Consider the following 15,916-nt stretch of genomic DNA (forward strand, 5'->3'; position numbering starts at 1 on the left):
TGTAGGCAGGTCAGTTGATAAATCACGTGGGTGCTTTCACACGTGGCTCTGCCTTTGATCGTGTACACCTTCCAGGTTACAGGACTGGAGTAGGTGGTGGTGGGAGGGTGCATGGGACAGGTTTTGCATCGGGGGCGGTTACAAGGATAGGAGCCAGAGGGTAGGGAAGGTGGTTTGGGGATTTCATAGGGATGAACTAACAGGTTACGAAGGTTAGGTGGACGGCGGAAAGACACTCTTGGCGGAGTGGGGAGGATTTCATGAAGGATGGATCTCATTTCAGGGCAGGATTTGAGGAAGTCGTATCCCTGCTGGAGAGCCACATTCAGAGTCTGATCCAGTCCCGGAAAGTATCCTGTCACAAGTGGGGCACTTTTGTGGTTCTTCTGTGGGGGATTCTGGGTTTGACGTGTGAAAGCACCCACGTGATTTATCAACTGACCTGCCTACACTGTGATGCATTCTATGTGGAAATGACCAGCAACAAACTGTCCATTCGAATGAATGGACACAGGCAGACAGTGTTTGTTGGTAATGAGGATCACCCTGTGGCCAAACATGCCTTGGTGCACAGCCAGCACATCTTGGCACAGTGTTACACTGTCCGGGTTATCTGGATACTTCCCACCAACACCAACCTATCCGAACTCCGGAGATGGGAACTTGCCCTTCAGTATATCCTCTCTTCTCGTCATCCACCAGGCCTCAATCTCCGCTAATTTCAAGTTGCCGCCACCCATACCTCACCTGTCTTTCAACAACTTCTTTGCCTCTACACTTCTGCCTCGACTGACATCTCTGCCCAAACTCTTTGCCTTTAAATATGTCTGCTTGTGTCTGTATGTGTGGATGGATATATGTGCGTGTGTGCAAGTGTATACCTGTCCTTTTTTCCCCCTAAGGTAAGTCTTTCCGCTCCCGGGATTGGAATGACTCCTTACCCTCTCCCTTAAAACCCACTTCCTTTCGTCTTCCCCTCTCCTTCCCTCTTTCCTGATGAGGCAACAGTTTGTTGCGAAAGCTTGAATTTTGTGTGTATGTTTGTGTTTGTTTGTGTGTCTATCGACCTGCCAGCGCTTTCGTTCGGTAAGTCACCTCATCTTTGTTTTTATATAAAATATATATATATGAGAGAAAATAGTATGTTGCTGGATACTTCTTAGTTAAATGTGTTCTAGAATGTCAACAGTAAACCCTTCACAACACACAATTTATCTCAAACTCTGCTTTGCCTACTATTACTTTAACAGTTTTAGTTTATAGCACTCCACACTCTCTCTCTCACACACACACACACACACACACACACACACACACACACACACACCTGAATATTGTACTATTATTACCACTTTGCACTGACTGACCACAGAGTGTAATGTAATAATAATGGATCTTTCCAGTTATTTATGTGTGATACATTAATTTTATTTCTGTAGACAGCCAACTTCCAGCCCATAAATCAAGCATCACCTTCTGCACATGTCACTCCACATCAGTGATACCTTCAACTTCATCGATAAACAGCTACACTGAACTTTTGATGTCATCCACAAGGTCATTTACATATATTGTGATCAGTAATGGCTTTGCAATTCTCCCTCAAGATATGCATGAAGTTGTATTTACATCCGAATATTCTGCATCTTGACCTCCTAAATAGTTACCCAGAGAAAACTCTGGCCTCCAAATTTTATGCATCCCTGCACGAACATCCCGATTATAAACTGCCACTGCCACTAGTTAGCACCAGCATCCAGACTATAATCTTTGTAGCTCCTCTTGCTGTCACTAGTTGCCATTTTTTTGCGGTTTCACGTTTTGTTACAGTTTACTGCTACTAGCTTGTGTTTGTGAAGTTGTTGCAACATTACCAAGTTATTTTGTAGCATTTTGCTATGGCTGTTGCAGTATTATGTCTTCCTGTAATCTTCTAAAATGAATAGTGATTATTTCAGCGAGGAAGAGCAGTAGGAAGATATCCCTGCTTCGCAATCTGGTGATGTCTTTCTTGAACTTTCATCAAGTGAGGAAGACACCGATATAAATTGGTCTCAGGCGAGAGAGCGGCATGTTGTGGATCAAAATACTGATTGCACTCCACCAAGATTTCTGTTTGCTGATAATCTCCACAGTACGATTCCTTTTGCTGATAGTGAACTCCAAATATTTGTAAACTTTCTTGACAGAGACTTGACTGAAATGATACATGTGGAAATAGCTAAACATATCAGCCAATGTGTTTCAACAATCTGATGTAATGTTTTGCAGCTACTGTGTCAAGATCTTCAAATTTTCCTTGCTCTAACCATTTTGCAAAGTGTTGTTCAGAAACCTGAATTGCATATGTTTTGGATGTAGCAGGCAAGAATATCAACTCCATTTTTCTATGATGTAATAACTTACAAGAGGTTTTGCCAACTCAAATAGTACCTTCATTTTTCTGATAAAATGTATGGTGCTATAAATTGCCCAAATCCTAAGCTCAACAAATCTGGCCACTTTAACAGCACTTTGAAAAAAATTCAAACTTCCGATGTTCCTCAATGAGACATTATGGTAGACGAAAGTCTATTTTTGTACAAGGGACAACTGGGTTGGGTACAGTACATCCCAATGAAAAGGGTGAGATTTGGGATAAAATTCTACATGCTTTGTGAATCTTCTAGTGGATAAATGTGGTCCCTGATTATTTATATGTGGGAAAGACACAAAGCTGGACGCAGACTTTATTGATTTTTCCAATGTCATCACAAGTGGTTTTGACACTTTTAATACCAAAGCTGAAGGAAGGTTACAGTCTACTGACAGCTTTTAAACTTGCCCACAGTAAACAGATGTCCTAATTTTGAAGTCCACCAATAGTTATGTAACAGTAAAAAAGGACCCTAAAAGAGATGCCACAATCCTTTTGAAATAAAAAATAGCACAGGAGCAAAATTTCAGTTGAAAGATGAGGAAAAGTTCTAGCACTGCATTAGAAATACAAGACGACATGGTATTTCTTTCAACTGTCCACACTATGGATATGGTGAGACTAAAAAAGCCAAAGCTTGTGACTGACTACAAAGACACAATGAGAGGAACTTAGGTTAAACCTATCAGAAAAAATAATTGATAAATACAAAGGGAGTGTCATTTCTCGTAAGTCAAGCTGACCAAGATGAATGCCCCACCCTCTTCAGTTGACACAAAGACAGTTCCCAGAAGTCATTAAACTGGCAGAGAAGAAGAGCAATCTGACACAAGAATGCACAGTTTGCTACAAGAAACAGGATCCACGTGGGAAACATATTCAGAGAGAAACACAATACCACAGCCCCAGGTGACAGGACCCCTTGTGCACCACACCAAGCTTCAGAATCTAAACACAAAAACATATTTATAACACCAATCTAGTGTGATTTTTATATGTATATGTTATCTACCTTTTAATTTGTATGTTCAAATAGAAAATTTTCATATTTGTTGTAACAAAGATTAGCAATGAGCCACAGTTATCCTGGGATAATACCTTTTACCCACTTCAACCTACAATATCTCCTTATATTTTCAAGCTAAACATGGGAATGAGTTGCCAAAGCAATACATTTTCGAAAATGTGTAAAACTACAAGAAAGAAAACAGATAAGGTTTTGAAAGTTTTGAGACAGGAATAAGTACATTAGCAGGTTAAGAATAACATGCTGAGTTATCCCTCAAAGTCAACACACATTATATATTCTATAACCTTGTATTTTGTTCACTATTCACTTGAAGTACACAACTGTGTCAACTGCTACTCAGAACTCAAGGAACAAAGAATTATTGTGGGCACCATTCTATGTTCTTGTTCTCGTGGATAAATAGAGCAAGCAGACTTTCACAAGACTGATGTCTGCAAAACCAATTTTTGTTCCTCCAAGAGAATTTAATTCTCAAAAAAAGTCTTAACAAAGGTATGAAAAATGTATCATAATTCTAAAAACAATTGCAAGAGGGTGATACAGGACAACATTCAACAATAATTTTCACACTACAGCAGAGTATGCACTGATTTGATAGTTCCTGGCAGATTAAAAACAGTGAGCCGAAATGGGACTTGAACCTGCGACCTGTGCATTTTGCAGGCAAGTATTGTAACAACTTAACTGTCCAAGCATGACTCACAACCCACGATCTCAGCTTTACTTCTGCCAGTTCAGCAACCTCTACCTTTCAAATCTTAAAGAAGGTATCCTGCATACATTGTGGGACTAGCACTCCTGGAAGAAAGTATACTGCGGAGACCTAGCTTAACCCCAGACCATGGTATTGTTTCCAGGATGAATTTTCACTCTGTAGAATAGTATGCGCCTATTTCAAACTTTCTGGCAAATTAAAACTATGCACCAAGCTGGGAACTCTACTGCAGAGTAATAATTATTCTGAAATGTGTTCCTTTTTAATGCTAGCCATAGCGACTTCTTGACAAATGAAAGCAAATGAATGGAAAACATAGAACAGAATCCACACAATTTATTTGCTAGGGATGGGAATTTGTCTTGCTGAAAAGTCTCTACAAAAATCTCAATTCTTGAGAATCTCACGAAGTGTTTAACTGAGTTTCACTGCCCTGTTTGAGAATTCAAATAAATGTTCTGTGTAGCAACTACTAGACAGCAGCCATCAGGTTGAGCTTTTTACCAACTTGATGCAGCTGTCACAGTCACATACAGAGTACAGATATTTCAAATGCAGTTATCAGCACAGTAATCCACGCACAGCATTTGCACATATCAATACACAGCTTGAAACAGGAGAATTCACAGCTGATAGGTTAAAGTTTGTTCTACATTAATATGGGAACTTCAGTTTATTTACACAAAGGAATACCACAGAACTAAAATCAGTAATCAGAAATGAGCATTTTGTTGCTTTTAACTGACTGAAGTTGTATTTGCTCTTCCATTGATTTCGCCTCTAATCTGCCTTTGTTCTAAACGTCTATTCACAACAAAAAAAATTTTAAAAAGTGCAAAGAGGAATAGAACAGATTTTCCTTTATGGTCTGCAAGATCAAACAAATTAATTGTTATAACAACATAAGTTTCCTGAGTTCCTAATAGAAAGCACTATATTATTTCTATATTTAAAGTACATGCTTATTACACTTTTATTTGACCAAGGACAGTTGCTACTCACCATACAGCAGAGATGCTGAGTCGCAGATAGGCATGGAGGGGTAACAGGGTGGGGTGGGGGACGGGACAGTAAAGTCCTGTTTGTGGAAGCATACAGGGACGAGGTGGGAAAGAGTAGGGCAGCTAGGTGCAGTCGGGAGGGGACAGCAGCAGAAAACGAGAAAAATAGAAAGACTGTGTGCGCATTGGTGGATTAGAGGGCTGTGTAGTACTGAATGGAGAAGGGAAGGGGATAGGTGGGGTAAAGGGCAATGACTAACAAACATTGAGGCCAGGGGAGTTACGGGAATGTAGGATAGATTGTAGGGAGAGTTGCCACCAGGGCAATTCGGAAAAGCTGGTGTCTGTGGGAAGGTTGCAGGTGGCTCTGGCTGTGAAGCAGTCACCGAAATGAAGAACGTCGTGTTGGGCAATCTGCTTCATTTCAAAGCCTGCTTCACAGCCAGTGCCATCTGGATCCTTCCCACTGACATCAGGATATAATGTAGGTAGAGTTCCTCCCTGCACAGTCCAGGAAAGCTGATCATGGTGGGAAGGATGCAGATGGCACAGGCTGTGAAGCCGTAACTGAAATGAAGAACATCATGTTGGGCGGTCTGCTTCACAACCTCTGCAATCTGGATCCTTCCCACCAGTATCAGCTTTTCTGAATTGCACAGGTAGGAAGTCTACCTGCTATACATCCCACGTTCCCATAACCCTCCTGGCCTCAAGCTACATTAGTCATTGTCCTTTACCCACCTATGCTCTTCCCTGTTCCCATTCCAGCAATATATAGCCTGGAGGTTAGACGGAGAGCAAAGGGGCACACACACACACACACACACACACACACACACACACACACACACACACACACACACACACCCTTTGCTCTCCGTCTAACCTCCCAAATACACCTAACTGCCCTACCCTCTCCCCATCTCGCCCCTGCATGCTTCTGCAAGTAGCACTTTACCGCCCTCCACATCTACCCTGCTATCCCTCCCTCTTTTTGGCCCAATCTCCTCCTTACAACCATGACCCAGTTTGCTTCTCCCATTGTGCACTTCTACTCGCAGTCTGGTCTTGGTTGTGTGTTTTACAGTACTTCTGTTGCACCTATCTGCAACACAGCATCTCTGCTATATGGTAAATAGCAACTACACTTTTCATAATACTGTCATTATTCCATCCTGTATTTTCCACTGTTTGATTTTACCCTTGTATTTATAACATTACACTGAGCACAAATGAAGCTGCAGCCACATTGTAATCGGTAATTTGAAACCTGAAGTACAGATGCAAGTCAGTATCTGTTAATGGCTGCATAATACGATGGGCTGGAATGCAAAACTTGCAATTCAGTGAGGGAATAATGGACAACAAAGTATTGATGCACGTAACACATACATATGTGAGTGAGAGAAACCTAGGTGTGAACTGGAAACAATGGTGCCTGAAGTACCCTTCGTCACATAACATATGGTGTTTTTCCATGTACAGATTTAAATGAAATTAATTTTATCTTACAACAAGATAGTGTTAATAAGCATAATAACATGAATCCAAGTCCACCACAGATGCTGACAGCTGGCCGGGGTGGCCGAGCGGTTCTAGGTGCTACAGTCTAGAACCACGCGACCGCTACGGTCGCAGGTTCGAATCCTGCCTCGGGCATTGATGTTTGTGATGTCCTTAGGTTAGTTAGGTTTAAGTAGTTCTAAGTTCTAGGGGACTGATGACCTCAGAAGTTAAGTCCCATAGTGCTCAGAGCCATTTGTACCATTTTGAAATGCTGACAATACAACTTCCCCAGCTCAGCCACACTGATCTGTGTGTTTCTTTAACTCTTTTTCACCTCTGATCAACCAGAAAATAAGTTTCCAAAAACTATCTGGATAGTTTAAAGAACACTTACAATAAGACAACTCATAAAAATGTGAAATGTCTCATATCTTTGACACACAGTTCTTTCAACGTACAGCTACCAGCAATATCATCAAAATTCACACAGTTAGGAGAAAATGAATATTATAATATCTTTAGGAGACGGTATATAAACAATACGACCATTGCTATAACCCACAGCATTAAACTGTGTCCATCAAAAGGTTTTTCTGAAAATTACAAGAAACAGGTTACCTCAGCAAGAAAAATATTTCGTATAAACACACCTTAAAGTTAATTTATAGCCTTTTTCATTGCCAAAGACGATGTATATACACTCAATTAGCACAAGACCCCACACTTTGCAGAGTAAAGAACGTAAGAGAGATGAATTCAACAATGTAGGAAAAGCTAGACTGCTCCTTACCATAAAGATAACACATTACATTGCAGACATACACAATTAGAAGACACTTACATGTAACCTTTCGGCCACAACCTTTATCAGAAGAACAGAAACACAAAACATTCACTCACGCAAAGAAGCGTATGTAATACACACATTACCACCGACTCCGGTATCCTGAGCCAAAATGTAGGAGTCTGCGGTCATGTGTTCATGAGGTGTGTTTGTTTGTGTGAATGAATGATGTGTGTGTGTGTGTGTGTGTGTGTGTGTGTGTGTGTGTGTGTGTGTGTGTGTGTTTTTCCGACGAAGGCTGTGGCCGAAAACTTGCGTGTAAGTGTCTTAACTGTGCCTTCCTGCAACTTAGCATGTTATCTGTATGATACATAGCAATTTATCTTTTCTTACATTATTGATATTCCTACCTGGAGTTTCCATTGTTTGACAGATGAATTCAATTTCCCCCTCCCCAAAGCAACTTTTCTGCACTGTCCACTCTTTCCAAAAACTGCACTAATTCCTTCATTAAGACTAGTAAATTACCATTTTCAACTTAGCGACTGACTCAAAATTTTCATATTTTCACACCATCTGAAATTAAACAGGTACTAAAAAGTTGATGTTTTACTGTTTTGATTGTGCACATCTCTCAAAAAGTGTTGTATACCTCAGATAAAAAAGTGTGCTGTGTCCCATGTCTATAGTGTATTACGTAACCTCTGTAGGAAACAGTACAACTTATTCACAACACCGCTGATAAAGTGAAAAGGACAATAACTGAAGTTGGAATCACTAAAAGTTGCTGTGACTTTTTACAATGACAGTGTATTTAGAAATGAAGTATGTAATGTTTATGACATAGTCCCTATGAACCAAATTAACCTTATTTAATCAGCAACCAAGAAAATCCCAAATTTCAGAATTAAAGGTACCAATAAGACAAAACGTTATCTTAATTTAATTCAAATCTTAGTGATATTAGGAATGGTTTCTCCAAAGCAACAGAACTATGAAACCAGCAGATACATTAAATATTAAAAAAAGGATACGATATAACAGTGTGAACTTCAGTTAGCTTCTCCTTGTTTTTCAAAACGTATATCAAACACAAAGCAAATATACTTGTCATATGCATGCTGAGAGATATAAGAAACATAAAGAAGAAACGATAGTTTCTTCTTCCAATGCAATTGTTCACCCATGGGCAGTGATGATCAAAGGTCTGAAAAGTAAGTAGTTTTCAATTATTGCTGTGTCAAAAAACAGCACACACACACAGACACAAATCAAATGTTATGGGATGAAAAATTTTTGTTACGCTACTGTAAACATTATGTACTAATACGAGAACTTTTAATGTTTATGTTTATTATACAGCATGATCAATCCTTAACACAACTGCCTGGCAGGCATTCCCCACTACTGCAGCATGTCAGGGGAATACTTCCCACTACACTATGCATTATGCTTACTTCCCTCTACACTACATATTAAGCTTACTTCCCATTCGAGTAAGCAGGAAGGAGTAGAGGTGGGGCCCAAAGGTGGTGGTGCAAAGGGTAATTGGGAGGAAGGGGCAGCAATGCTATCCATATAAAATTACACTCGTTAAATAGCTGCTTGACACTGACCTGTCAGTAAGAAACATTTGGTGTAGAATTTGTTGCTCATGTGGAAGTGAACAATGAATGACCATGGAACATTGTGGACACACAAAGCCTATTTCCATCTCCAAGAACAGGTCCATACAGAGAATTACAGAATACAGGCAAAGTAAACTCTGCTTGCACGTCAACTGGTACCACCTCATTCTGTGAAGGTAACTGTGTGGTGCAGTTTGACAGCATCACTTATCATAGAGGCATATTTCTTCAAGGAGATGGGTCCTGAGGATCTTGTTATCCATACTGTAACTGATAAATGCTACAACAGTCTTTTTTGCACAAACTTCATTCCAACCCTTCAACAGCGTGGATGTGTGAATGGATCATTTTACTGTAAGATGGTGCTCGTCCACATGCTGCACAGCCATTGCAGTAGCTGCTAATGAGAAATTCTCGAATTATCGGCCATCATTTACCTACAGTCTGGTCGTCCCCGTTACCTAATCTTAATTTACGTCATTTCTGACAATGGGGCCGACTGAAAGATGCTGTGCTCCAATTACAAACATAGCTGAATTGAAGGCATGCATTGTGCAACACATTCTGAATGCCCCTGATACACTGATATGTTGTGGAACATGCTGTTCCTCAATTTCAACTTGTGGCAGAAAACGGTGGCTAGCATACTGAACACGCCTTGCGCCAGTCTCAGAACAATTAGAAAGCAATGTCACTGTTTCTTTTTTATGCAGGTTTTGGCCTCAGCATGATTTAAAATTGATTTTTCCCATCTGATGTGGTACAACCTTGCTGTCGTGGATGGGCTTACCTAACTAACAGTGCCACAACTGTCGAATGCCAAACTTGTGCAGTCGTGCACATTGCACAATGTGGTCGATTTAATGTGCTACTCATACCGCAGCCATTGTATTGTGATTCATCTGTCATTTTTTAACAAACCTGTTTAGATTATGATGCTTACAGCACCATCTATTTGGAAAACTTTCATTACTTTTTTTGTTTTCGTAACATTTCCCCTTTCTTCAATAACATTCTGTTCACATTTTACACCATTCTAAACATCGGTTCTTTCTTACAGCATGTTGTCACAGTTTTGCACTTACGATAGGGGTGAGATTTATGTACAGAAGGTAATTCAGCAACAAAGCATGAAGACTGTCAGCTACAAACTGTGAAGTACTACTGAAGCAAATAATAAAGTGAAAATTTTGCGACAAATGTCACACTTATTATTATATTCTGGGCTATTATGTCATTGTCAAATTTGTATGTCAAAAAACATTTCATCCCCATATACAGAGAGAACCTCCCCCTCCACCCCCACTCGTTTGTTCACACCACTGTACATGGGGCAAAACACACTCTAAGAAATTCATTAAAATACAACTTAGTATCCTGGTATATTTTAATGAGACTCAAATTAACAGTAGTTATATATTTGTATACAGACACTACTTCAAGAATATGAGGTCGAAGTTGCACAACACAATGATGAATAAGAAAAATTTTGAAGGCTGCACTACAATGCACGACAGATTCAATTGAATTCTTTATATGCACTTTACATACAAAAGTACAGATTGCAAAATTACTAATACCATTTGACACACTGGGGGAGGAGTCTTGGCATATCTGAGAATAACTGGGCATACTGACAATAGCACAGTAGTTTGGCTAGGTATTGTGCAGCAAATTTCAAATTTATCATTTTCACTGCACTCTCTTACACACACACACACACACACACACACACACACACACACACACACACTGCGCATTTTTTCAAACAATTGTTTCAGCTCTATTGAACAAATTCATATTAAGTGCATCAAGAGTTTATGCTGAGGACAGCATGGTAGCAATACAATGTTTAAATTCGGACCACATGAACCATCATATTGAACTGGAATGAAATATTTTACATCAGGACCTTGACGTATGCACCATCAACCTACATCAATGAGAAGAGGAATGAAGCTGCTAAGCAGAATTGAAAACAATGACTAGAGAAACATTTACACAGTTTACAAGAACAAGTGACCACACAAAAATAACCATTTCTTACAAGTATATTTATCAATAACATCTATTCATATACACGACGGCATCAAGTAAAAAATTTGTAAACAGTGCCAGTATCATTCCACTTTTGTCAAAGGCATATTCCAGTGACAAAATTATGGATACAACTGCCTTTTTGTACTCTATTTTATAATACACTTTTAGTCTGCTTAAATTTTCTAGTGTAGACTCCTTAAAACTGACAATTTTTCAGACTTTCTTGGGTAACATTTAACTATCTGAATGTTTCCATGATTTGAGAACCAACTAAAACAGATTAGATTTATTAGTTTTAACTCTTATGTCATTTTCTACACTCATCTACACTTCTTATACTGACTGGTTACTAATCTCTATCCAAAGGTAATCATTTTACGAGCAATGAAATACAGACAAATGGCGCATTGGCTTTCCAACCTTGTTCACTGGGAGGAAATATGAAAATATTGAGACAGCCTCTAAAAATGAAAGCTTAAGAAAACCTGAGCAAGATATACTACATTTTAGGAAGAATTAAGGCTAAACATTCATTGTAGCATGGAGCTGAAGTTCAAGAACTTGGGAGGAGAGGGCTCAGGTAAAAACCGTGCATTTGTTTTTGGCAGTCCACTACATGTGTCGAGCCTTATCACATTTCGTTATGAGCTTTGCAGTCTTTGATGCATTTACAGAAGATCTGACAAATCTGGTTTTTTTTTTTTTTTTTTTTTTTTTTTTTTTTTTTTTTTTTTTTTTTTTTTAATGAGTAAACAGCAGCTGCACAACTTGATTAATCTGTAAACACTTCACACACATTTTTAAATATCTAACAACTGGTGCATTACTTTTTACCACATTTCCATTTATGGTAAGATACAAGCATCAAAAGAGAAAAAATTATAGGAACTTTATGTAGGACTAGTAGTAACACATTCTGAGACATATCGGAGGGGCTGGGATTACAAGAGAGGAGGATGGGGAGGAAGGGGCAGGGATAATAGGTTTCATAAACATCAATTATTCCAAAGCCCATTTCCTCCCCCACCAATATAGTACTTTCATAGCAAATGGTAAAGCTATAATTTTTATGCATGTGACCAATCAGTATCTTAACATCACTGAAAACCAATTTTGGTATTATGGCATCATTGTGGACTAGCATTACTTACCTCAACACAAACATTGCACACACTACAGTGAGAGCACCGTGGTGGACGATAAAACTGACAGGTGACACACCACTTCATGCGGACAGTAATCCCATTTATTTCAACATTTTTGTATAGAGGTGCTCTGAAGTCATCCTCCCTGTCCTCTTCTGGGGAAGCTACACAGCAACAAAAACATTAACAAATAGCAACATGTGATAAATGCTTGTTTACAAAAATTATTTTCTAATCACCTGCAGAAAGAAAATAATTGTAACAGAACATATAACAGAAGCTTCAACAATAACAATTCAACAAAGTATAAAGTAATATCCTGAGACATGAACACTCAATTTCTATTGTGATATTACAATTACATAACCCTCTTACCATAAACAATTTTGATTTGTTGGTTGTTCCTTCTTTATAATTCAGGATGCAAATCGACAATGCCTGCATTGTGTTACATATGAATGGACCTCTATTGAATGCACACAATGACAACACACTATCCAAGCAAGCTGTGAGCCTGTGTGTTTACTAGCTAATATACTGAAAATTATCTCAAAAAAAAAGGCCTAAGTGCAACTAAAATATGTAAAATTTTCAATGCCTACCAATCCAGCCACTCAAACAAGATTTTAGAAAAAATTCACCAACTACTTTTGACAGTGAATCATATGACATGAAGAGTCCAACAACTTCTGAAGTCTCCAGCTCGTTCTGAAGAGGGTAGATAGTTCCCATGAAAAATATTAGTTCAAGAAATAAGATATGAAACAGTTGCACACTTGGAATGTCAAAGAAGATGTGATCCATTAGCAAAATAATCTTCAAGACTCACAATGGCAGCGAATGTCTAAGCAATGAATATGTTAAGCTTTGGCCTCAAAAGATACTAAAAGAAGATCGTCTTACAAGGGGAAGGCCTCAGACACGGCCAACCGATTTGGCTCAAATTTGGCAGGTCACTTGTGTACAACCTGAAATGAAGGACTAAGATATTTTGGGTCAACACCCCTGCGTTTTTGAGAAAATCACCCCTAAAGGCTATGATGAGCAATTGACTCAAAATTGGAGGGATCGACAGATAATTGTAAATAGAGCATTTGTCATCATCAGGTATGGGGTCCACAAATGCATACTTTTCCTGAAATCGAGGAAAGAAACTTTTACAACTGCCCCTTCTGTACCCACATGGTAAAAGCTTTCCACCGACAGAGCCGATAGCGCAACGGTCACGGTAGCTGGCTTGGATTCGGAAAACCCGCGTTCGAATCTCGAAGAAACCTAGCGGATGTTATTCTTTTCATTTGTATTTTTCCATATCTCAATTGATAGGGATAGGAGGGTTAATAAGGTAGGGAAACTAATTTCCCAAATGCAGTAAGTTAGTAAAGTATTAAACTTTTAAGCCTTATCACATGAAAACAACACCGAGTAAGAGTGCTGCGAATTCCTCATGAGGGACCACAGATAGCCAACCGCGCAACGCTTGTTTACAGCGAGGCACGGGACAGAATGCACGTGGGGAAAGTTATGTTGTCCAGTTGCCTCTTCATCATATCATAGTTGTGAACCTGGAAGAGCGAAGGTGTCCAGCACAAACCTTATAGAAGTCAATCGGAAAGAGTTGTTTTCCATCATTAGGCTGCCGCGAACCTCGCGGATACATGTAGTGATTTTTCCATGGTTAATGCGCCGAATTAAATACGTTTTGTGAACAAATACTGTGTTCTTCCGTAAATAATATATGGTGAGTACTGTATGTAGTTTGTAGTAATTTGATCTTCTGTTTATGCCGCAGTAACTAGTTATTGTTTGTTGTGTCATATCTTTCAGGTGCATAATCTGAATAATGGAAGATGTACACCCTTCGACTAGCGCTGTAATATATAGTTGGGAGCCTGTCACAGACGGTGGCAAGCGGGAAGTTACCGACACTGTGTTTTGGTTTGTAAAAGTGTTGAAAGACCGATGTATTATCAATGCCCTACTGGAAGCAGGCAGTTCCGTTTCTCGGCGTTCCAGATTGATAGGAGCGGCTATCGTCGAGCGATTTTTGGAGCTGACGAACGAAATGACTTTTGTTGATACTGAAGTACTATACAATGAAGACGAAGCAGAAGGTGATTCAGTGGAAGATATCCCGACTAGTGAATCGCAAAATGGTCATAACACTTTGGAAATCTCCACGTCACTGGGAATATATGCTTCATCTGTTCCCGATGAGTATTACGAACAGGTTACTAAACGATTGAACTACGGCGTTATACCCATTGAAGTAAAAGTAAAGGCGGTAGCGCTAGCCAGGAATAATCCAAATTGGAACTTACAAACACTGAAAAAGAATGGAGCAACAACAGCCTTGAAAAGGAAGAAGGACTTGAAATTGTGGGAAAGTGACATCGTTAAAGGAGGGAAAAGCTACAGCAAATACCAGGTGGTAAATAAGTGATTTTTCCATCATTAATGCGCCGAATTAAATACATTTTGTCAATGAATACGGTGTTGTTCTGATTTGTCGAATCTCATTGTAACCACAATGCAACAATGAGAATACTTCAGGAGTGGGCTGCAGGTGCAGCACTTCAATATACGGCCAACAAGGATTTTACGTTTGCTGCACCATTATCTTTGGCAAGAAATTTCAAATCTGAGTATAAAATTCATCAACGGCACGTCACTAAATACGTCTCTCATAAGGAGGTACAAAATATAGAAGACATACAGAAAGTGGCGGCTCTTTTCAGCACGCAAACGGCGTCACTTATGACCGGTTTTAATCGTGATTACGTGATCAACACCGATCAAACAGGATGCGAGTATCGGGTGAACATTCGACGAATGTTATCGCATAAGGGAGAAAAACGAACTCTTGTTGCAGTTGGTAGTGAAAACAAACTAACACATTCATACACGGCGCAATGTGCCATCACAGCCTCTGGAAAAGTGTTGCCTAAAGTTTTCCTGTGTTTACAAGAAACGAATGTTACATTTGGTCCTCGGGTTATAGAAGAGGTCAATCGTTTAACCGACTCGTTGAAAAATGTTTACATTACCTGCTCCAAATCCGGGACACTGACAAATGCGATTTACAGAACATTTCTTGAGAATGTTTTAAAACCATACGTTTCTGATAACAAGTTTTGTGTGATATTGGATTACTGGAGTGGACAAATTAATACTACAATGCACGAGACAATGTTTATAGATGACGAGGGTCAGCCGACGTGCACAGTAGAAGTAATACCGCCAAACTGCACACTATGTGCCAGCTGTGTGGTGTTTATTTCTATCGCCAGGTTAAAAACATTATTTCCAGGTATCAGAACTGCAGTGTGCTTTTGGAAACCCAGCGGGAATTGCACAACCGCACAGATGCAATAACTATTCACGGTATAATTCATAACGAACTTTCAGCACCAATTTTTCGGGCAATGATACCGTATGCGTGGTATGCATTAAAATTAATTCCCGAAAAAGACATTTTTGAATGTAAACCAAGTTTGTTTTCCGCAGACTCTTCGGAACAGTGTAGCTGTCAAAAGACTGCATTCATTATATGTTCTTGGTGCCGTGAGTATATTTGTTTCGAATGGTTATATGACCAGTACCATCCATCTAGTTGTTCGAAGAAAAATGAGGACACGTAACGGTGACTGG

General features: G+C 39.4%; 1 protein-coding gene across 2 annotated transcripts in view; it reads right to left on the reverse strand.

The window, feature by feature from the left end:
* Window positions 1-15,916, reverse strand: part of LOC124787817 (palmitoyltransferase ZDHHC8-like) — a 259,782-nt gene that overhangs the window by 147,509 nt on the left and 96,357 nt on the right. For both annotated transcript variants that reach the window (XM_047255931.1, XM_047255159.1), the window contains exons 3-4: window positions 12,272-12,429; window positions 8,487-8,659 (exon numbers count right to left, since the gene is read on the reverse strand). In XM_047255931.1, coding sequence (XP_047111887.1) covers window positions 8,487-8,659; window positions 12,272-12,429 — 331 coding nt within the window. The remainder of the gene's footprint in view (window positions 1-8,486; window positions 8,660-12,271; window positions 12,430-15,916) is intronic.

This window comes from Schistocerca piceifrons, chromosome 1 (genome assembly GCF_021461385.2).
Source record: "Schistocerca piceifrons isolate TAMUIC-IGC-003096 chromosome 1, iqSchPice1.1, whole genome shotgun sequence".
Classification (NCBI taxonomy): Eukaryota; Metazoa; Arthropoda; class Insecta; order Orthoptera; family Acrididae; genus Schistocerca; species Schistocerca piceifrons.